General features: G+C 46.2%; 1 protein-coding gene across 2 annotated transcripts; it reads right to left on the bottom strand.

The window, feature by feature from the left end:
• Positions 1-28: 28 nt before the first annotated feature.
• eva1a (eva-1 homolog A (C. elegans)) lies at positions 29-19,605 on the bottom strand. Of its 2 annotated transcripts, XM_012836760.3 has the most exons (4): positions 18,989-19,605; positions 5,307-5,444; positions 2,243-2,416; positions 29-772 (listed from the first exon to the last, which is right to left on the bottom strand). In XM_012836760.3, the coding sequence occupies exons 3-4, from the start codon at positions 2,313-2,315 to the stop codon at positions 384-386; spliced, it is 462 nt and encodes a 153-aa protein (XP_012692214.2). In that variant the 5' UTR covers positions 2,316-2,416; positions 5,307-5,444; positions 18,989-19,605; the 3' UTR covers positions 29-383. The 2 variants fall into 2 exon arrangements, with proteins under 2 accessions (XP_012692214.2, XP_042565752.1); XM_042709818.1 differs by lacking the exon at positions 18,989-19,605 and having other exon boundaries at positions 5,307-5,756.
• Positions 19,606-24,983: the final 5,378 nt, after the last annotated feature.

Below are 24,983 nucleotides of genomic sequence, written 5' to 3' on the forward strand. Positions count from 1 at the left end.
CATTTTGAACAGTTTATTTTTTTTCTCTCTTTCTTTCATAGGGTCTGCAGACTGTGTTCAACGCTCTCCTCTCTGGAATCTAATGCGAGAGCCTGCAACTGCCCCAGCAATCCCCACCCCGCTGTGTTCTGCACGCTGCGCTGCTGTGCCTGTCCCAGCTGGGTGCATTCAGAGCGTATTCTAACAGAAGGCCGGGTGTGACACGGAACCAGAAACCAGAACCCTTTTGCTTTCGGATCTGTCCTGAAGGGGGTGATGAGACAACCACAATGCCCCCTCTCTCACGTCCCTCCTCGCCCCCCCGCTCCCCATCCCATCACCCGCCCCTGCAGCTCTCCTTCCGCGTGGGCGTGAGCGCCAGCAGCGCCCCCTGGTGGTTCCGCTCAGTAGTAGCGGTTGAGGCTACGCGTGCCGGGGACGTCAGGCTGGCCGTTCATCCAGATCTCGCGGATGATGCGCTCACGCTCCTCCAGCCGCTGCGCCCGCTCCAGCTCCTCGGCCGACGTGAACACGTTGGTGTTGAGCGTCCGTTCGAAGCGCCGGTGCCGGCGGGCCGACAGGTCCGACGTGGTGTCCCAGTCCGAGTCCGACTCGCTGGTCTCGCTGCTGCCAGGCTCTGCCACCACAGACTTGCCCGGCTTGCGGTTCCGGGGGACTCGGCGGGCCCTGCAGTCTGTGCGGCAGGAGATCTGGATCACCAGTGCCATGAGAGTGACGACCAGACCCAGACACACACCACACACAAAGTAGAGTGCTGCTCGCTCTGGATGGTCTGTGGGGGGAAATGTATATTACGTTACAACTCAAATGTATATTACGTTACAACTCAAATGTATATTACATTACAACTCAAATGTATATTACATTACAACTCAAATGTATATTACGTTACAACTCAAATGCATATTACATTACAACTCAAATGTATATCACGTTACAACTTATCTGCTGTGTAGATTACAGCAGAATTAGACTTTTTATTACAATGTAATAAAACCATTATGTAACAATGTAATAAACCATCATAATAGTTGCAATAATTACATAATAATTATCAAAAGGTAACAGCACATACACTGCAGTTATATAATCCCAACTGTAATGTCTGACTGTAATTTTGTCAAAGGCTATGAGATGTAAATTGTGACCTAGGAGGATGGTTGGTTATTGTTGGAAAATTGGTGGCTTTGATCAATTAAGCCCCAAATATTAAAGCTTTTAGGTAAAACTCAACATTATGAAAGATAATTTTGGGCACAGGGCACAGGGCACAGGAACGCGTATGAAACAGATTCTGTTGTCCGTTGACTGTATGAGAGTGGATATATTCAGGCTGCATGTGTTGGTTATTGTACAGGCAGCAACGCAGTAGGAACATAAAGGGCCTAGGGTTGTGTGTGTTCACACGTGTGTGTGTGTGTGCGTGTGCGTGTGCGTGCGTGTGTGCGTGTGTCAGCACAGCTGCCACTAGGGTGCAGATGGGAGCCGGAGCCCAGCCTGAGCTCAAGCCTCTACAGTCGCCGGTGTCAAAAGCACTCATCACTCTCAGATGGTAATGGGTGAGAAAAACAACTATGCACACACACACACACACACACACACACACACACACACACACACACACACACACACACACACACACACACACACACACACACACACACACACACGCACACACAGGCATGCGCGCACATGCGCACATACACACAGGCAAACACACGGGCACACACACACACACTGAACTGAACAGTGTTCTTTTGGACATAAATGGAGATTGCAGAGGAGAAAAGCACATTTTGGGGTCGTTTTCTCTGAGCATCAAAAAGGCATTCCAAACAGCCCATGACTCCAAAACATTAAGCCAGAGAGTTCATAACGACGTCTAATTACAGCCAGAGCTGATATTTCAACATGAGTGTCACCGCTGGAAGGGTGCCTTTACCCCAACACAGGCAGCACACATTAAATGGACAGGGTGTGGGACACATGATGCAAAGCCCATAGCAACCCATCTTACATGGATTTCAGGCAGTGATATATTGAGGGAGTTTATTAGAGCCTGCCGTACTGTGGTTGGATTTCAAATGAAAATGCTTCCCTGAGGTTAGCACCTCAACTATTCCCCACAGCTCAGTATTTGCCATTACAAGACAATCTCACCTTTCCTGACCATTTCCAGACTATTATCCCAACGAAAACCAAAATGAGATTCAGACTACGGAGGTGGGGCTACTGGACTCACCTGCTATGAAAGAGTAGGCGGCCAGCGCGTTGCTAAAGAGGGCCATCTCCTTGTTGATGACCTTGGTGTCCATATCGGGGCTCAGGGTGCCGGGCGTCTCATTCGGGTCGAGGAACAGAGTGGTGTCCTCCACGGCGTAGACCCCTGACTCCCTCTGCTGCTTGCCTCGCCGCACTGAGGAACCACAGAACATCGCAGAACGTTAAAATAACTCACGAGAACAGGCCTGTGCAGAGGAACTGTTTATGAGCCATAAACCATATGTGCTATAAACATTAAACAGTAAACAGTAAACACATGACCTCAAAGCCATAGTTTGCAGTATCATGGGCAGGGCATTTTCCCTTTCAACACAGCAAAATCTGCAGTCAAACATAACTATAATTAATTTCTGATGCAGCTCCACAGCCATTTTGCAATTACCCAATGGAAATAAGCTTGGCACATTGCAATTAAACATAGAAATTCAAAACAGGAAAGTGGCTCCGATGTCAATCAAAAATGAAAAGACATAAACATGAAAAGCAAACAGAACGTTCTTTTCTCCGCAGTCAAACAAGATCAGAACAAAAGGATTTTTTCTTCTACACACCTCCCATATATTCATCAGCGACTTGATTGATTGTGGCTGACAAGTCAACTTCAAGAAAATTACAGGCTCCTTGCAGGCAAATGCATGGAATACCCTCTAATCATTGGCTCCAACTTTCTTACTTGTGAAAATGCCAACAGTCGGGTCTTGACAAATAAAACCACAGCCTCTGCGAGCATGTTTGTTTACCAAGTCAAAATGCAAATACTAGACAAAAAAAAAAAAAGAAGAAAAAAGGTAAAATGATGCTGATATACATTGTGAACACTTAATAAAAGTAAAAGGATTCAACACAAAGACTTGGCTGGTGGAATCTTTCCATAATTTAACTTTTCCAGTAGTTTAGCTAGGGGGGACATACTGTGGTCAGATCTGGTCAACTGTGAGGCCGCAAAGGCATGTGTGTCTGGGGTTCTGTCTCCTTCCGAAAAGAATGAAAGAAAGAAAGAAAAAAAAAAAAAAACAGCCCGCTCTCCAAGGCATTTCTTCCCCTTCCTTCTCTACCCCTCGGAAGTGCTCAGGAGATGCAGACACAAGGCTTCTATTACTTGATTCTCTTAAGTCCTCTTTCGCCTGAATAAAAAGACAACCCCCCTCTCCCTCTATCTGTGGATTTAGCCTGCATGACTTCCTCATATTAAGTCAAGGACTCTCCTTCACTTCTACTAGAAAGACTCGGGCACGAATAAAATTAAATCCTGAATAGTTATATAGTTGTACAACCATGAAGATAATGGAACTGGAAGGATAATTGGCTCTGGAATATAGTAAACAGTCTTTGGCGTAGGCCCCCGTCCCCAATCCGGCAAACAGCAAGAAGATCTCAGCTCCTGCCGGCAGGGAAAGACAGGGGTGAGGAGCTGTCCCCGGACATCTAGACGGGGACCAATGGTTGGCGGTGGGGTGGAGGAAGGGATGTCAGAGTCGGCGTACTGAAAGTATCAGACAGGTGAGTGTGACGCGACAGTTTTAAGAGAAGTGGATGCCTCCTATTGTAGGAGTAGTAGTAATGACTGAATGGATGACGTAGACTATGAGTCCTCCTGGCAGAACTTTCACTTAAGTAATCGTTTCTTCTAGAAAGCTGCTTAGCACCAAACACCCTGGCTCTCCTGTAAGTTAAAGTATTTTCGAGAGAACATTGTTTTTCACTTTAATGTTAAATGATAACTACAGACTAAGCTCTACAGACTAAAAATGATCATCTACAGAAATACATGCCATCGTTATATAACTGACTTGGCGGTGACCTGTACATTTCAGTAACTGTGTTTTGGGGCTGAAAAGCCGTTCATTGAAACCAATGACTATATCAGCTTTCCTCTTGATCCCCTTGTGATTAGTGTTTACTTACGAGCTTATCCTGTAAGAATGCTTAAACACATCCAATAGGAAGCATGTGCACAATACACTGCACTACACCACATAATTTTCAGATTAAGATGAAACTACTCTTGACCTCAGTAAACCAATCTCTACTGGCATATCCTGCACTGTTTGGTATTGTTCTGTTTAGTCAACAGAGATAACACGGAGAGGGGGAGTCAGGGGGGGTTCCATCACGTCACCCGGACATAATCGCCCCCTGGAGATCCCCCAGCTTCTCTGACACCCACCACCCCTCCTCTAGATTCCATTACTAACATACCAACATCCCCCGGGGTTGAGGGGAGTTCCAAATCAACTCCATATGCTCCCGGCAGAGAAGAGCAGTTTCCCAAGTTCACTGTCAACATCTTCAGACCCCATCAATACCACAAGGGCCCTGATTTCCAGTTCTGCTCCTGAGGAGCTCCTTGGACAGCATGTTCTCACCTCAACCCTATGACAATTACCCGCGGGTGGTCATCACTGAACACACACAAACACTCCAAGTCTAACACCACCAAAGCATCTGAGTGAAATGGCTAGGCATCAACATTTACATGTGCAGGTTAGCAGACACCCAACAGTAGAAACCTCTGTTCGGGACAAACTATGCACCAGTATGTATGCCTTTATTGACGCCAAGATGGAGAACAGTTGAAGCCATAGATATGAGTGCGTTTTCAAATTCATGGTTAAAAGTGTTGGAAACTTTTGAATGAGGTGTTCTCATGTTTTTCACGTGTTGGTCCCTGAGGTTCTTTTGCACGTTCGTGCAGATAAGAACAGGAGGTGGGCACGAGAGACCAACATGCCAGCGCAAACAGACTAGCACTGACTCATCCACCAAAACACCTGGCCGGCATGAGTAGATTATACACCTTCGCTGCGAGCTATCCTGCGCCAGCCACGCGTTGCCCTGAATCATTAGGCATGCGACTGCACAAGCAGTTAAAATGTGGCGCTGCTTACAATTGACTAAGATTGTATGCTTTTGATGACTAGCGATATAGGCATCTCGCAAATTCCACTGACTGTCTTTACTGCCGGCCCATACACGACTCGCGGTGAAGCCTGTTGAGTTGGGTTGTCCTCAGGGGACCTCACCTGTTCTGGTGTTTCCTAAGAGCAGGGGTGGAGGGTCATCCGGGGGGGGGCTATCTGCCGCTGTGCCGAGGTGCTCCTGGGGGAAGGGGGGGAGCGCGGAACGACGGTCATGGGTCTCCTCCAGCAGCCTTCTCAGAACTGCACAGACGGGGGGAAGAGAACATGAGCAAAGAAAGAATGAATTAAATTAAAAGGTTATGCTGTGAGTCACTCTATACAGACTAATAGAAAGAATCCTCTTACTGCCTCTTCCCTTCTCTTCACTCTTTCATGTAGACTCACGTTGTCTGAGCAATGATTTAAAAGGGCTAAGGTGCATCTGTCTTTGCAATGATCATCAAAGCATGAAATTAACTTTTTTTTTACACTATACAGCCTCGGTAGACAGTCAAAGCTTCATCGCTCGAGAGTGAAAACATTAATACCTCAGTTTCTTCACTGTCAAAATCCTCATCTGTGTCGGAGTGCAGTACTAAGAATGCAATCTCGGAATGAACCCCCCCCCCCCCCCCCCCCCCCCAAAGCAGTCAGTATGATTGCCACACCCACAGGTCACACAAAAAAACGATGGCATAAGTAGCAAAGTTGAGGTTCAAATGGAAAGACCACAACAATGTTTTCTCTGGCTTTAAGTCAAGGGTCTTGGTGCAGCAATCAGCCATCCTGCCCAGAACAGGGCCATTTTATTAACTAAACGGTTTTATGTTGTTTTTTTAATCCACCCCTTTTTAAAATACTCCAGTCATCTATTAATAATACAATCAAGGCAGGAGTGCCGTTTGGCAACAGACGAGCGGGTGCATGGGCCAGGGGCCTGCGGTGTTTCACGAGTCTGACCAGCGGTGCCTGGCTTCAATCAGGTCCTCAGCCAACAAGCGCAGATGAAACTAGGACATCAAAGCCTGCACAAATGATTGTGCCTACCCCCCCACCCACCCACACACACACACACACACCACACACACACAGACAAAAAAAAGATAAAAATCTAATTAAAATGTTAGATAAAGCCAAAAGCACATCATCACAAGTGTCAGGCTTCATTCCTTCCTTCCTCGTTCCTAATTCAGTTCATTATAGCAACTTAATATGACCAAACAGATGTCCGTAAGTTAATCTAACCCGATATGCATCTATATTGTATATCTTGGCTGAGATATGGGCTGGAGATTTTTGGTTGAGCATATGCATTTCCAAGGGCTCCCTGGTGAGCCCTACTTTCACTACTTGCATTAAATAGAAGTCTGGCTCTGTTATATGGGGACATCTGTCTATAAAGAGGTTAAAATGTCTGCCTTTGAATCAACGTCTTTGAATTAAGTTTCATAGTGAGTTTCGGTGCACTGACGCCAGCCAAGAATAACGGCCTGTGTTTTAATCAGCGTCGGCATTAAGCAGTTATCAGGTGGTGTCGATTTACAGTTTCACGGCTCGAGTTAAGTGAAACGTGCGGTTGACACTGACACCAACTATGATAAACCCCACAACTACAACTGACAATCAATTGCTGTACCTAATTCACACAAATCCCTCCATCTGTTCCTGAGCAGGAATATTGCATTGGGTGCCCAGGCCAGACCACCCACTGGGAAACGCCGGGAACAGCCTCTTTAAAAAGCAGAAGTCAGAAGTGTTAGTCGCTGTTGACAAAGCATGTCAGCTTTGAGCTCGCCTGGCATTTTTAAAAGCTTGCAGGTGTCTGGTCAGCGCTCTGAACAGGACCCAGAACAGGTGGAACAGCTGCTCCACAGAGAAAGAATGCCGGGAGCGCGTGAGAGATTTGCGCTAAATTCAACTTTCTTTGTTTTCACTCGTCTGCCCTCACAGCCCAGACAGCCTTCAAAAGGTATACACTCGGCCCAAAACGACAGCACACATACAGCCTTCAAAGGGTATACACTCGCCCCAAAACGACAGCACACATACAACACACTCATGGGTAAGACTTTGATATGGAAATAAGGAAGATGCCCTCACCAAGTAAGGCAAAAACAGTGTGACTGTGTAGTCTGCGAGAATGAGGCTTGATAACTATTAAAAACCTGGGGCAATGGGTTTAGAGCATCAGATGCCAGGTTTCCAACTTTTGAATACAAAGGTTGATGAAAACAGGTTTATTTGCATCAAATCAATTGTTGCGATTTTATAAAACATTCCATTACAGTTGGCCTGGTAACCTCAAGTTTTGAACCCACAGCTGCTCACAACTCCTTCCTTAATTAGGAGAGTGTCCATTTCTAATTCACATAACACAGCTAATGGAAATCGAATTTTCATGAATGCGCTTCAAATGTATCTATCAGAGTGAGAACACCAGGCTGACGTCAGCCCATGGCAACCCCAGGATCAGGCTGCAATGATGGGGAGGAGAGTGGGATCATGACACTTATCCCAAACAAACAAAGCGAGCAAGAGGAAGTGTGGAGAGCCAGAGTCAAGAACAATATCGGAACAATTGGAAAATGTTATCTCATTGATGTCTTTGGCTCCTCATGTTAGAAAGGAGAGCAGCGCGGTGAGGCCCCTGTATATTAAAAGAGAGGGATAGAGAGAGAGAGAGAGAGAGAGAAAGAGAGAGAGAGAGAGAGAGAGAGAAAAGAAAGGGAGAGAGAGAGAATCCAAATGGGAAACCTAAAACCAGTTAAAATAAAACTCACTCTGCTTTCATCTTTGTTTGCACAGTGGATGGAGATTAAGCCACCTTTCGACTAGAACGATTCATTTTTGTAGTGTTAGATGTTCTATTTTAAGGAGAGATGTTTTTTTTAAAAGTGGACTGAACACACACAGCGACTGAAACCTAGCAGCTGGTTCTGATAAAGAGAATGGCGACAGAGCGTTCGACTCATACAGAATGAGATTCTTGCCGTCGTCCAGCAGACTCATGTTGGCCGCTGTCATACACGATACTCCTCCAGCACTGAGAGACAAAGGCGGGAGAGACAGAGAGTAAGAGTAAGAGCCAGAAAGACAATGATCTATGTGGACCGATGACAATGGGAAAAAGAGGGGAAAGTATGAAAAAAAGAGAGAGAGAGAGAGAGAGTGTGAGAGAGAAAGGGAGAAAGAGAGAGAGAGAAGGAGGGTGGGGGGTGGAAGGAGAGAGAAACTGAGTATATCTGTTGATAGCTGATCAAGTTATTAGCTTTGACACAACTGTCATAATATATAGCCATACCAGTGTAACCACGTTGGAATTCAAATTTGGATCTGAGTGAGGGGTAGTACCAAGAGAGAGACAGAGGGACCAAACAAGCAGTCCACACATGACAAGTGTGTGTCATCAGAGTCCCTGTGAGGAAACGCAGGGTGTGTGTGTGTGTTCTCGCCCCCTGCAGTGGGTGAGAGTTTGCTCTGGAGGTCTGAGCACAGACAGCCCTGCCAGCGCAGTCCCCTGGCACATCATCAAGCAGAGGCACAGACAGAAGAGCCTGAGGACTCCTCATCTCAATGTCACACACACACACACACACTTGTGCATGCCAGAAAACACACACACGTCAGAACACACACACACACACACACACTTGTGCATGCCAGAACAGAAACACACACACACACACATGCCAGAACACATACAGATCCATGCACGCATACACAAATCTGCAGACACACTCTCCTTGCTTGCTTTAACACCCCTCCACACACACAAACACACAGACACACACATACGGAAATACAGATACACAAATGTACTCACTCCAATATACATAGACATACACACTAGGGCTGCAACTAACGATTATTTTGGTAATCGATTAATCTATCGACTATTTTTTCGATTAATCGACTAATCTAATGATTATTTCCCATAGTAAATTAAAATAACGACTCAATAACATTAACATTAGCAACAATAACATTCAACATTCAAATTCAACTTATGAAATATATATTTTTTCCACAATCTTTTGTTCGAAGAATGCTAAGTGGAGGAGGTTAACTATTCAGAACAAACGAAAATACAGGCTACTCTGATAATTCACTGATTTACTACATTGCACTTAACATTTATGAAATAGCGTTAGCAAGCATCCTCCATGAGACGTTCTGTTTTCCAACATGTAAGCTTAAACCTTACTACAAGTTATAGATATATCATATATGTCTATGATAATTGCTGCTAGACACTCACTGTTCTTGTGCTCCCACAGCTCATTCTCTTTGAAATACTGGAATAGTGCTTCTTTAACTACTAATAATTGACCATCATTGAGAAAAATGACAACTTTTCTGTTAGCCATATCTCATATGCAGCAGCTACTAAAGCTAGCTTTGTTTATTGTTTCCATGGTAACATGAGCCGTCTCAGAATAATTCGCTTTTCAGTCGGCCATTTCTGATATGCAGCACATGAAGGTACGAGAACGGAGGGCAAAGAAAACGGTGCATGATTTGTATGCTAGGCTATTTGCAGATTCTGTTCCATTTTTCTCAATGGTCAATTATTATTAGTTAAAGATGCACTATTTCGCACTTCCTATAGTGAATTGCAATGCCGAATGAAAATTACCGGTAGCTCTGCTAGCGTCTGCCAAAAAAAAAAAAAAAAAATAATAATAATTTTTTTTAAATATATTTTATGACGCGTCGACAATAAAAATCATCGTCGACAATTTTTCATAATCGACGACGTCGTCGACTAATCGTTGCAGCTCTAATACACACACACACACATAGATCAGAAGGCATACAGTGCACATACACCCACTCCACACACAAACACACACACACACACACACACTCACACACACACACACACACACAGATCAGAAGACATACAGTGCACATAGGCATGAGCTACGGATATATCCACACACTTTCCATATTCATGCATACACAAATAAAGATACATAAATAGATTCACACATACACACTCTCTCTCTCTCACTCTCTCTCACACACACACACACACACACACACACACGCACGCACACACACACACACACTGCTCTCTCCCTCTCAGTCACACCAGTTGTGTCTATGGCGGTGGTGGTGACTGTGTGTTTTTCTCCCATAGCCAGCTCTATGCAGACTGCTGACTGGGCCTGTTTGTTTTGTGCGGGAGGAGAGGAGATAGCAGCACCACTAAGCATGCATTGTGTCATCACATACCTACTGTATGAGCCCCATAGACACACACACACACCCACACACACACACCCCCCCACACACACACACTCACACACACCCACACACCCCCCCCCCACACACACACACACTCACACACACCATTCCAGACCGGATCAGACTTGGCCCCAATGTGGCCCTGATCTGACCCTGGTCTAGCCCAGACCTGACACACGTAGCAGCTGATACTGGAGAGAATCTGGTCCCGACTCGGCCCAGATGTGGCCCAGGTCCGTCCCAGAGCCGGCTCCTATCTAGGCCAGGACTGCAGTGCTGTGAGTGGGTGACTACAGGCATTCAGGCCTCCATTAGGAGATAATTGGAAGAGACGAGGGATGAGGGAGAGTGCTGTGTCTCCATGATCTGCTCTGACGTGTGGAGCGGAGGAGGATGATGAGGAGGAGTCAGGAGTTAGGAGTGAAGAGCGTGTGACCTGAGACGGAGCATCTCCGCGGAGATCAGCATCTCGTGATCGTGACAACGCTGACTAAAGCAGAGTGCTGCCCCATTACAAGATTATAGCCAGCCCATTCTGACGTTGTCTGTTGGAAACAATACGCTAGCAGAAAGAAATGCGGGCAAACAACAGACCTCCCCTTCCTCCTAATGATAACACTGGAGTCAGTGTCTTTTTTATCCCACTATACTAAACACACACACACACACACACGCACAGACACAGACACAGACACACACACACACACACACAAGGAAACGTCACTATTGTTATCTTGTATTTGTAGTTATCCACTAAGACACGCTGGTCTCTACTTGCTCCGGCACACTTGATGTATTTGACTTTTTCACCTCTCTGAGTCTGTCTGCCTCAACCTCATTACACTCACAAAACCGGCTGTGATCTTATCCAGTCTCAGGAAAGAAAAAAGAATGGAACACATCCTGTAACCCCCCCCCCCCCGCCCCCGACCACCATTACCAGCCCTGCAAACTCCACTGCAGGAACCGTGGCTGAGGGCCCCAAACCCTGCTGTGTTCTGCATGTTAAGCCTCTGCACACTAGGAGAAACGTATTGGCTGAAGGTACACCGTAAATGTACTCTTCTAACAAATTCGGTTCAGGTATGAATAAAAGGTTATCTATTACTGGTATTTCTGCTATATGAAACCTCAGTTGAATCATGCCATAAGCTCTAAATGAGGGGTTTTCACATTCCTAATATTCCTTAGTTATGGTTTGTATTTAGAGCACACAGTGTAGGCTTCAAGTCCAGCTCTGAAGTTGCCCTCAACAAGACTTGCCACCTGAGAATGTGCTTAGGGTGTACAGTGTGTTTTGGAACACAGCATCCTTAATAATCATCGACAGCCTAAAACATTCAGACAGCTTCTCAGTAAGGGGTGTCTCCTTCAGCTCCACTGGGAGTGCAAGGTGCAAATAAAAGCAGTATAATGGGTTTGTCACTGTGTCGGCTAAATGCGTAAATGTAAATGTAATGGAGTCAGGATGGTTTGATGGTAAGGAGCTGAATCTAACACTCTCTGCCTGTGCCTCCTCTCCCAGATCCCAGTGTCAGGTTCTGCCTCCTAAAACATGCCAGGAATGCAGCACCTTGATCTGCATGAGCAGCATGGAGACGGGGATGGGGGGTGGGAAGAGGGAGGGAGAGAGAGAGAGAGAGAGAGAGAGAAAGAGAGAGAGAGAGAGAGAGAGAGAGAGAGAGAGAGAGAGAGAGAGAAAGAGACTGCCGAGGGCAAACTGTAAAGAAAGTGAGTCTGTCATTCCCTCCAGGCACAGACAGACAGACACACACCCACTGTCTATACACTGTCTCTTACCTTAACCCAGACCAGAGAAAGACAGACAGACAGACAGACAGACAGACACCCACCCGCATTAACCTTGTTAATGTAATTTGTCTCAAAGTAGTATGTCATAGTCTCACATGAAATACATTATTATACGGCTCCTCAGAATGTTGCAAATTCCACTCCATCGAATTGAATGGACTATCCCGACGTTCAAAGGTTTGATATTTCGCCCAACTGCGCGTCAGGGTCGTCTGTCCTGTCTGGATTTATTTTCCAATAATGACCGGCGGACTACACATTATCCTTTCGCCTTGAGGACTTACTACAGTCCTCAGAAGCCCGGCAGAATACGTGTAAATGGTGTTTACATAAGACAGGCCTAACTGCCCATATCTGCCCTTCTGGCGAAAATCATAGACTTACTGTAAATCAAGGGCAGATTACGCGTAGGCTGAAAAGTGCGTGGTTGCTTTCTACACTTACACACATGCGAGAATCAGCAGGAGCGATAGAGAGAGAGAGAGAGAGAGAGAGAGAGAGAGAGAGAGAAAGAGAGAGAGAGAGAGAGAGAGCTGGAGAGATACAGCAAAGTGCCACAGATTCGTCTCTTGGGCATCCCTGTTCAAACAGTGGCGGCGGCGGCGGGGGCGGCAGCGTCTGTCCTGTCCTCTGGCATCACTCAGCAAACACAAGCGAAGTCTGCACGCGCACACACACACACACACACACACACACACACACACACACACACACACACACACACACACACACACACACACACACACACACACACACACACACACACACACACACAAACACACACACTCCTCCTCCTTCCTGACAGATCACATTCATGAGCAGCCGGCTCTGCCTCCCCAAAACAAACAAACATCCACTATGGCAGTCGCCTGGGCCGTGTCCAAGGCAGAGGCAGCGCCGTGCTACGTCGAATAACAGTCTCACTATGGGTTGACATGAGGTCCATGAACCCCTTTAATGATATCATGACCCAAGAGGACATTAGTCAAAGAGCCTGCATGATTACTGGGCGAGGACTGTAGAGTGAAGTCATGTTTGCCTGTCTCATACGATGTAACAAATCCTTGGAAGGCTCCATTGATGAGTCTCCTTTAATGGGGAAGAAGCATGTCAGGATAATAAGATCACTTTTTTCCAATCAAGTCAAGGTTTTTGCAGTCAAATAGTTTGCATAAATCCTGACAAAAGGACACAAGGATCCTTCTACCTTTGTATCTACAGACAGCTAGCTTCCACTTTGTGTTTAAGTCAGTGTGAAGCACTGAGTGAGGTTCTTAGGGGTGGTGAACGTGATGTCTGCTAGGTTCAGGCAGCAGCTCTAGTAAGATATGTTAATCACTCAATTACAGCCTTTATTTTATGATAAGTCTGACAAATCCACAATGAGAAGATGCCAGTAATTAAGCATTAGTGCTAATTAGCATCAATATGAACTCTGATGCGAAGTCTTTGGTCTCTGTGAAGCAGATGAGACACTAGAGGGGTAAGATCAAAAGATGCCAGTGCTCAAACTGATACTGGATGGGACGTGTGCAGTGCAGTGACACTTAACATCTTCCAGACTCAGTCTCAAAGGCCCCGCAGATCTATGCAGATCTATGCATATTTTTAAAAAAAAGTACGTACAGCTGAAGGACATTTTGAGGCTTAATCTGAAGGGGAAACCTAAGTCTACTGCAAAGCCCTTAATGTAAGAAACTTCAAATACTGTCAGCGTAGCCTTGTAAAATGCTTGTGTATGTCTCACACTGTGACAAATCTGCTGTTCATTTCAACTTCCACCAGCTCAGTGAGAGCCCAGTGCACCTGTCCATAACTGATTTAGAGGCAACCGCTTGAGTCTCTCTGCTTGAAAAGCACTGAATATGATTTGGACATTTAGGATGCCAAGCAAAACGTAAACATTGTAAATATTCATATAACAGCATGCCTGACAAAAAGCTGATTTAATGTCTTTCAAATGAGGTGTGCTGCCTCATTGAGACAAAACCAAATTATTCAATTACATTTTATAGCACCAAAACAATACAATTATCTCAAGGCACTTTACAGAGCCCAGGGCCTGAACACTCAACAAATAGAGACAAATGAAAAGATACAGACGATTAAACCCAGTACATCGCTGGCACACTGACTGGCTAGAACCAGGGATGAACCCAGCCTTGAAGGACAGGTCAGCGAGTGCAAGAGTCAGCTGAGGGTTTTTTTTTTTCTCTCTCTCTCTCTCAGACTGAGGCCTTCAGACGGCCGGCCGTGGGAGACTCCTGGTATCACCGCAGCAGGGGTTTCTTAATTTACCCTCCATTCTTGCGACATGGAAGATAAATTAAAAAGATTAAAGCCCTGTTAGAACGGGTGCATCACGCTTCAGCAACCCTGACGGAACTTATTTTTCTTGAAAGTGACACTTTCAGACCATCGTGTTCGACGAGAAACAAGGATTCGTGCGGAGAGCAGCACATTGCCAAAGTGGGTCAGTATTACCTCTTCAGCACCATCTCAGTGGCATCAAGCTAAAACACCGTTCAACCCGACTGTAACAGCTTGTTGGACAAACGACATACATAAAAAACGAACTCAAATACCCAAGCCCATCACAGGAGTTACCAACAGCTTCTCTCTCTATGTCTGGCTTCATATTTAATGGGGAGCTCATTTCTCTTTAATTGCTGAACTTTCCTTCCCCTTTGGTGGAGCTGGCATGGGGTGCGGATTCATAACAACATATTAGAGGCCAACTTCTGGTATGCCCTGATTTCCACCACCCCCACAACAACCCCCCTGCTACTGCCCCCATGCACTACCACCACAATGTCTGGTTAGACACACACACACACACACACAGGAGTGAAATCCCTGGCTTTTCCAAGCAAAATGGTCTTTTAATGAGGGTATTTGACCAAGAGGGTAGGGTATGGGGGGGGATATGGCCCTCATAAAAATTACCACTGCCGGGCCCCTGCATGCAGCTTGAGTGTGATTCCTTCTGACACTGACCTTTCCACCCGTACACCCCCCCCCCGCCCCCCCAGCACCGGTACTACATTTCCATCTGATTAGTCTGCTCAGTTACCCGGACCGGCGCTGCCAAAGGAGCAGTGCGATACATACGAAGAGCGGGGAGGCAAAGTCACACACAGAGCAAGGCCTGACGCAAGCCAAAGCCACAAACATGGAGGAGTCACACAGAGGACCTGAGAGTCGGCTTTCATGGAAGTGGAACATGACTTAGCAGTGAGAGGGAGAGAGGAGTCTGAGTGGTGAGGGAGGGTGTGATTTACTAAAGCCTACTGACATCTGAATGAGCAATGGCATACAAACCAGTTAAATACAAACATATGCAGAATATGTACATATGAACACTTATGCTATATACAGTATAATGTTGTATATTTCTATACAACACAAATATGCAATACGTATACGCGCACACACACACACACACACACACACACACACACACACACACACACACACACACACACACACACACACACACACACACACACACACACACACACACACACACACACACACACACACACACACACACACACACACACACACACACACACCTCATAACTCCTCCTGCCCAGCTGAATGGAGCAAGTCTTAAGCTCAGCTCTCCTGGCCGGGCACCTGAGTTCCTGTGTGTCCACGTCACCGTGAACGTGAGGCCACCTCACACTTACTGAACCCACCCTGGACAAGCCCTGGCTCTGTGTGAATCCCACGTCCCCTTTCCACCGGCCGGCCGGACGGCCAATCCCAGACCGGAGCTGCCCAACCCTGAACAAAGATCCTCACTGTGTCCCTGGTCACAGTCTCCTGTCTAATGGTCGCCCAAGGCCAGAAGGATGAACAGAGAGAGAGAGTAGGGTGTGTGTGTGTGTGTGTGTGTGTGTGTGTGTGTGTGTGTGTGTGTGTATGGGGGGCTGTGTTTTGGGGGGGACAGGACCTGACACAAAGCTGCTGCCACACACAGATACACATAAAGTACTTACACATTCATACGTGCAGGCAGGAGATGCACTCATGTGCAAAGACACACAAACACAGACTAATACACACACACACACACACACACACACACACACACACACACACACTTGAACTCACACATTTTACACAAGCTTGTATACAAGAAGACAAATCCACTCACAGAAAAAGACTAATACACAGACATACAAGCTCACCCAAAAAACAGGCAAATAGACACGTCTGTGCGTGCACACACACACACACACACACACACACACACACACACAGAGAAACAGACACATACACACACACACACACAGAAAAAGACAAATACACACACACACACACACACACACACACACACACACACACAGAAACAGACAAATACACACACACACACACAGAAACAGACGAATACACACACACACACAGAAACAGACAAATACACATACACACACACACACACACCAAATGCCAGGAAGAACTGCTACACATCTGCTCTTTTCATTAGAGCCCCCCCAGGAAAAGCAACCAAGAGTACAGAGTAGAGAGAGGGAAAGAGAGGGGGAGAGGTAGAGAGGTAGAGAGAGAGAGGGAGAGAGGGGGAGGGTGTGTGTGTGTGTGTGTATGAGAGAAAAAAGCACAGAAATAGAGAACTGATCCCATATGGATGATTGGCGGTTGGGGACCACAGTGAAGTGTGAGCACAGACGGAGGGGTTACACGAACAACAAAGCCGTTCTAAGACATGAACTAAGTGCTGCTGCTGCGATGGTGGAGCTGCGCTCTGAGAGCTGGGGGGCTTAGGTCAGGTGGAATAAAAGCAGAACAACCCAGAGTAAGGTTCCCACAGGACGCAGGAGACAAGGGGAGTTCACACAGAGGAGCTCCTGTTATCAGTCAAGCAGACAGAGATGAATGCAGATAGGAGGATCATGACCAATGACATGATGAATACATGGCAGCATATGCTTGAGCATGTGGCTGTGTGTGCACATGGGATTATCTCTGTATGCTGTGTGTGTGATTCTGCGTATATGAACACACATATTATGCATGTTTGTGTGTGTGTGTGTGTTCTTGTGTGTGTGTGTATATGGTTGCATGCAGACATATAAGTGTGTATGTGTTTGTGTACTGGTAAGTGTGTGTATGTATGCAAGTGTGTGCAAGCGCTGGCGTGCGTGTGTGTGTGTGTGTTTGCATGTGTGTGTGTGCATCTGAGTGTGTGTGTGTGTGTGTGTGTCTGTTTGCATGTGTGTGTGTGTGTGTGTGTGTGCATCTGTGTGTATGTGTGTGTGTACTGTATGTATGTATGTGTGTGTGTGTGTGTGTGTGTGTGCATGCTGCGCTGTGCACCTCTGTCTCTGGAGCCCGTGACTGCACTCCACAGTGGAGTGTACAAGGGACCACTCCTGTTTTCAACGACTGGCTGCTCAACTAGATTTAAAGCCACTGGGGTCTATACACCAGAAGGTTATCTACTTGAGTACTACCAAGGACTACCTCTTTACACTCACTGCACTGTCTCTCGTCCGTCTCAGACAACCCCTCCCTCCCCCCTAAGAAAAATCACTGGCAGCTGCCTTCTTCTAACCCCACAACCCCCTTGTGAGGGAATGTGACAAAAAATGACTCCCAACGGGTCTCAGGAGGGACCTTGACCCCCCACCCTTCACCCCTCAACCCCAACCCCCCTTCCTTGACCCCCACCCACCCCCTTACATCTCCAGCCCCCTTCACCAGACCCTCCTGAGGGCAAAAGGATATCCATCTTAACTTGAAGTGTTAGAGGAAGTTCTAATAGTTCTGGTGCTCGAGCAGACAAGCCCAGAGGAGAGCTACCCCAGTTCCTCTGCCCAAGGAAACCGTCCGGCAGGTTTTCATTCTATGCAGAAAACCACAGGGGTTGCATGGAGGGGATATGGGAGTGGGAGTGGGGGGGTCTCTCTTTTAAACCAAGCCAGTATGCGTGAAGTGGAAGTGCCTATGTTTGGTGAACACACACACACACACACACACTTCATCCGCTCACCGTTGAGAGTAGTTAACGGTCCTCGCTCGTATCTCTTGACAGACACAGTGAGCGCTGGAATTCCGGTCTATTGTCTACGTGTTTACAGTTTGGTTTCCCTGACCATTCATTTGGGTAGGAGTGATGCTAGTGACTGTACCGAATCTCTTCTTGCAGAGTGCACCATCAAAAGCGCAAGGTATATTTTTCTTTTCACGTAATAAAGATAATGAATGCATTGAATGCACATTACAATAGGCCTATCTATTCATATCACCAGCCACTTGTCATAGAACTCTCCTATAGTTGAACTGAACTTGGTTAAAATGATACCTTATTTGAGATGCTGTATGACACAGATAAGGAAGTAAATTGTGTTAGAGGAAGGAAGAGAAAATGATCATATTATGCGAGGCTATTTAGTCCAACTTAATCTACTCTGCATGATTTAATCAAAAGCATTACTGTCATTCTAGGGCCGATTCAAACGAAAGACAATAGTGGCTGCCGTTGCAAGACCATTGCTTGCCTATAAGAGTGAATCAATGAGCACAAGCATCCTTTGACTGTGATTCCTGAGAATAAGCTGAAGGGAACTTTGTACCACGAATGCCCTTATTTTTTCATACTTTGCTTCGACTGTTTACTGGTTACGGCAGGAAAAACAAATCAGACCTCACACAGCACGGATTCCTGATGTGTGTTCACTCACTCACTCTCTCACTGAAAACGAAAAGCGGAAACTTACACAGAGTCCTCTACTCCTCTTCTCCTCCAGATGGTGAGCGACTGGGTTCAGAGCTGACAGCTCCAGAGCCGAAGTAATCCAGTCGTGCAATTTTAACTCAGTAATGGGCATCCAAAACAAAAATTAAAAGCGAGAAAAAGAAAGCCCCCAATCCCTGATTGAAAACAGAGATCTCGTCTCTGGAGAATGAAAAAAAAATGAAAAAAAACACACACTCTCTCTCCCCCAACACTGTTGCATCAACAGAGTGGTTTCCCAAGCCGAGACGTCAGGCGGTTATCCTCGTATGGAGGGAGGGAGTTGCGGCATGCGATCATGTCGACCCACCTCAGGCTGGCTGTTTCAGTCTCAGTTGGCCCCATGTACAGCGGGGGTCAAGCCGCCGTGGCTGCAGGAATGTGACATGGAGAAGGAGACGCTAGCTGCACACCTCCAAAAGGAGAGAGAAAACAACAAATACACCAGCCGAGTGTGTAGTGAGAGAGAGATACAGAAAGAGAGGGAGAGAGAGATAGAGAGAGATAGAGAGAGAGAGAGAGAGGGAGAGGGAGAGAGAGCGAGAGAGGCGAGGGGAAGTGAAGTGCACGGCTGACGGAGTGCACTGAGAGAGAGAGCATGAGAGAGGGAGAGACGGAGAGAGGGAGAGACGGAGAGAGGGAGTGGAGTGGAGGTAGAGTGAGTCAGATGGAGAATTAGGGGTTGGGGGAGGGCAGAGAGAGGGGCGGAGTGGGGCAGGAGGGGGTGTTGGTGGGGGCAGCAGTGGTAGAAACACGACATGACATGGGAATTTCATTCAGCTCCGACTGGGAATTTGCCTGCTAACTTTCCTAGTAAATCTGCCCTCGGGCTGAGGAAAAACACACACTACAACTGACTCTCTCTCTCTCTCTTTTTCTTTCACACACACACACACACACACACACACACACACACACACACACACACACACACACACAAACACACACAGATAAACACACACAAACTCACAAATAGTAAGCAAAATAGCATTGAGCATTTTCCTCACAAGCTTAAAAAAAACATACATTGAACAACTGAAAGTGAACACACTCAATACCCTACAGATTACACTATAAAACACACACAGCCACACACCAAACTGCAGTGCTCTAACCTTGGAAACAGCAAACTAAGGGAAGCCATAAAGGACATAAAGTCACCACCGCCTAGAGCAGTTTGTCCAATTTTCCAAACGGCCCTTTAAACCTTCTACTGGGTGCCCATGTGCGTGCATATGACCTTTTTTTTGCGGCCGCTCATTAAGCGCTGTTCCCGGTGCTTTTACGACCTCTTAAAGAGTCAGATAGGCAATAGCCAGATCACGCCACAACCCTCCTCTTCTCTCCCTCCAGTCTGAGTGGATGAAGCGAGGTGCATCCGGGCAGAACGCCTCACCTGGCCCCAGACGTCTGAATGGTGCCTGGCTGATGTCTAACGGCCTCTTTTGATCTTTCTTCCCCGATCCCTGTCTTCTGTTTCGAGCGAAGGAGCGCTATAGTGATGAGGTCGGTAATTGAGCGTCACCGTGCTGATCAAAGCGTTGATCAAAAGAGGGCTTTGTTTGGGATGTTTCTGCTGATCAATGTGACACATGCAACAGATAAAAGAATCTCACACACACACACACACACACAAACATTCACACACACACAAACACTCACACACACACAAACACTCACACACACACACACACACAATAACAGAGCACTGCTAAAACCCTATACATCCGTATATACTTTCAAAGAACAGTATCTGAGTAGCAACTTAGTAGTTACCCAAAACTACAGATAAGATTATAGATATTCTTTTCATCTAAACTATCTATTTTAGATAGCTGTATCACACAGTCTTCTATCTGTTGGTCCAGTTTAACTATTTGGTGCTTGGAGGTCTTGAAGCGCTGTTTTGATAGACAGTGGATGGATGGATATTGAGTAAGAACTAAACTAGCTTTTATTCTTCCCATAAACTTTCCTCGGCTGACATACGGGATCAAAATACATCTGCAATGTCCCTATAACCATCTCGGAGAGGAGTATAGTCTCAATAGCATATATTGTCTATTTTAAGACATTTCTTGTTGTACATAAAACAGCTCCTGCCTTCCATTGATGTAAAATGGCATAAGCAAGTCATTAGCAATTCAGGTTAGCTTCTTGAGCTGCACAACCCCAAACATTGAGTTCATTACATAACAGTAGACAGTACCATCATCCAAAGGCCAATGAACCTCTCCCCCTCCGAAGTAAAATGTTCACGTAAGAACCACTTTTATTTTCTCAAAGAGAGCGATGGTGAGCAATACTGTATGATGTGTTTGGGAAAAAAAATGAGAAACATGAGAGAGAAAGAGAGCGAGAGACAGAGAGAAATAAGGGGGGGGGGGGGGGGGAGAGAAAAACAGGGAGCTAGAAAAAGAAGGAGAATGAGATAGAGAGAGATAGAGAGGTAAAAGACGAAGAGAAGGAGAGAGAGAAGAGACTGGGAGAATGAGACAGAGAGAATGAGCGAGTAGGAGAGAGGGAGAGAGGAGTGGAAAAGACGCAAGGCAGCAGCAGTCACGCGTGTGCGAGGAGCGGCGAGCGGGGCCGACCTCAGTGCCGTGGCACACAGCAGATTGCAGGAGCGACCGCGGCCCCGGCCCCGGCTCACTCATGGAAATCATTGGATTAGTAGAACTGTGCACAAACAAAGCCTTACGTAACTCCTTGCGCATCTCCGCAATAATAAGCAGTCTGTTTATCAGCTGGCCAACATGCGGATGCGCTCCTCACACTAAAAAGGCTCACATCACAGGGCGCACACAGTGTAACGACACTAAGTGGATTTGCACTGGATTAATATCATCACACTACGGGACTCGGGGTGGCACTATAGATCTGATGTTTGTTAAAGGTTACTGACCGCACAACAGCCATGTTAAGACGGGGGACCATTAGACAGTCTGTTGTGAATCTCCTTAATGATTGTCATAGATACACATGCATGAGACACTGATACTGGAATGAGCCTCATTCATACACATTTGTATCTATTTGCATTTGTCTGCACATAGTATATGGACTGCATGTGGAGTGTGTGTATCTGGAATGTGAACTGCGTGAAATGGGCGTGTTTGTATGGGAATGTGTGTGTGCGTGTATGTGTGTTTGTTTGTGTGTGTGTGTGTGTGTGTGTGTGTGTGTGTTTCCGTCAGTCCGTCCGTGTGTGTGGGAGAGTAGCGGTTTGGATGTGCTGAGAGGGCAGAATCCCACGGCACGAGCCCAGTCAGCTGTTGTGCGTCTGCTGTCTCCTGCTGTGGGTCTGGCTACTGTCAACAAGCCACTGAGAGCACAACACACACACCACCTGATGGATCAGGACCAACTTTCACTGGGCACCACTCACTGACTTACTTACTGTGGTTTCAGTCTTACCTTATATTACCCTTCAATTTCTCCTCTGCACTATTAAGTACAAATGTAATCCAGCGGAAAAATACTCATTAAGAATAGGTATCAACATATGAATACCTTTATATTACATTCATTTACATCTACATTGGCATTACAGGTGTGACTAATGGCACATGTACAAATGGCGTATCAATGTACTATTACACAATTAGTGTAATTTAATGGTGGTTACTGATGTACCTGGAAGGTAACAAAGGTACTGTATGAAGTGGGTTTGGTTTCAAAGCTAGTTTAAATGAGATGTACGGGAGGTGGCTATGTACTGTGTATGTGCCTTGAAAGAAAGCCTCCTCCAATAGAAAGCAGGCCGTCCATCACTCTGCATTTGATCGTTTAGTACTGAGGGTTCACTAAAAGCGTCCGGCAGTACACTGGGGTTAAGGCCCAGAGCTTTATCAGTATGCATGGAGTCTGATAATGCAGTCTTTGACTTTAGCATTGCCAAGGCTGTGCACTACCAGAGCTACATGGGCAACACACACCAACCCTTCTTAACCCATCACTAACTGCTGAATGCTCACATTAGTTGCTCTTGAACAGAGCAATCTGCCACATTCCTATCTGCTAATGCATGGGATTTTTTTCACATCAGTGCTCAGCGATATTGGCGCGGGCCGGGGGCATGGAGGTGGGCTTTAAGCTCAGCTTTGCTCAAGTCTGGGGAGATCTCTGTCTGATTTTTCCCACATGCACCCAAAAGCTACAGAAAACACTGCCACCCATGAAATAAATTACGAAGCCAGTTAACGCTCGGTTTCCCATACAGATGGCATTCGTTATGCACTCCTGGGAATTACGCTCACGACGCACGGTAAGCCATCCATAATGAAATCGGTTGAGTAAGAAGAAGAAGAAGAGTGTGGATACATGTGTGGTGCTGAGAGGGAGAGACAGATGGAAGGAAGCAGACAGAGAGTTTGGAGGACAAGAAGAGTCTAGCCTGGTGCGATCAGACCAAAAGTCACTTTGTGAATAGATAGGGTCTGGCCTCACTCCATTGGGATTTGTTTCCAGTTGTTGCATGGACGCAGACTTCAGGTTAATATTGAAACCATTGGACCAGCCTTTAACCCATCGACATTGACCGTTGTGGGATTGCTATGCTTCCTACTTCGCCACCGACGGTGCAAAGCTGATATATTAGGCTTTTCACAAACCCAGTAAGGCAACAATGTATTTGCCCAATAATTTTACACAATCGTCTCGCTCCGGCTTCAATTCTTCGATGTTTGCCAGAGTTTCTGCTACTGCTTGCAATGCTTTGTCTAGCTGTTGCACTGCCGTTGTTGTATCTACATTTCAATCAAACTCTTCATTTCAACATCATCGCACCCACTGCTCGCTGATTGGTGGGACCCTCAGAATGGCCCTTCCTTTCCTCCCTATCCACCTGCAACAGTTCAAACAAACTTGGGTCAGGAACAGAGGAATGTTTTAAGGTTTATTTGAAACCTAGAGTTTAAGAACCTACGCTAGACTTTGTTGACAGGTAAAACGTGTGCGTGTGAAAGGCGTGTGAATACATTTGGCTGTGTCACTCTGTACAGAATGGCATCCGTATAGCGGCATCCTGTCCATTCGCTTCTGATCCCACTAGGGTTGGGAAAGTCACTTTGTAACTCGGTTACAGATTACTAGTTACCCTGTTAAAAGTGTAATAAGTAATGGAACTATTTTGTAATTCAATTCCGTAACACAGTTACATGTAACTAATTACTCCCCAACCCTGGACCCTGCATGTATTAATGTATTTCCACTTACGGTGCGTGGGCCCCAGGAGGACTTTCTCTGAATAAAGCGACATCGTCAGACAGGCACTTTGGAAGCAGCAGCTCCCTCCGCGGAGATGCCACTTAGCTGTCTGGGCGATTTGTACTCAAGCGTTCAAACGCTTTAATTACTCCAGTTCCTGCCGGCTCGCAATCATCTGGCCTCATAAAAAAATTCTAGTAATGTTTTCTACTTCTGCTGCTGCTGCTCCCCCAACCGCTCCGCAAGCCCCACTCTTGACTCTCAAGGCACTGTTACTGTTACTGTTTCTGCTTTGGTTGGGTCAGTGTTGGGAACCTGGACAGGCAGAAGCTTTCCTTGAGTTCCACACAGGTGTCTGTGTTACTTACATAGCTGTGAGAGTTCTGGCTCAATGATCAGGCCAAATGCTGCAGCTATACTTTTCTAGATAAAAAGCATTTTGAAAATCTTAATGGCCTCATTAGAAAGTTTTCAAAAGAACCTCTTCGTCCACTGCAGGAGGTTCTACTGAAGAACCAAAACTTTGGATCAAAAAACATCAAACTGGACAATACTCCATCACACAATTTTAAATAGAATATATAATTATATGCGTTATGTTATGAGTAAAAGTTAAATATATGTAACAACAACCCTAAAAGGTTCTGGATTGTGCCCATGTTTGAATGTTTATCAGCAGTGTAACAGCTCTAGTGCAGAGCGTTTTTGTTTTGAACCCCCCCCCCCCCGTAAAGCCTTCCTGTGGGGGTCGAGGCTCGTTAATGCAGCCT

The sequence above is a fragment of the Clupea harengus genome, chromosome 14, assembly GCF_900700415.2.
Source record: "Clupea harengus chromosome 14, Ch_v2.0.2, whole genome shotgun sequence".
NCBI lineage: Eukaryota > Metazoa > Chordata > Actinopteri > Clupeiformes > Clupeidae > Clupea > Clupea harengus.

What these genes read in the sequence shown, in the direction of transcription:
- eva1a (XM_012836760.3), bottom strand. Translation starts at nt 2,315, where the DNA reads ATGGACACCAAGGTCATCAACAAGGAGATGGCCCTCTTTAGCAACGCG. An exon ending in CGCCTACTCTTTCATAGCAG is followed by an intron (nt 773 to 2,242) that starts GTGAGTCCAGTA and finishes TTCCCCCCACAG; the next exon opens with ACCATCCAGAGCGAGCAGCA.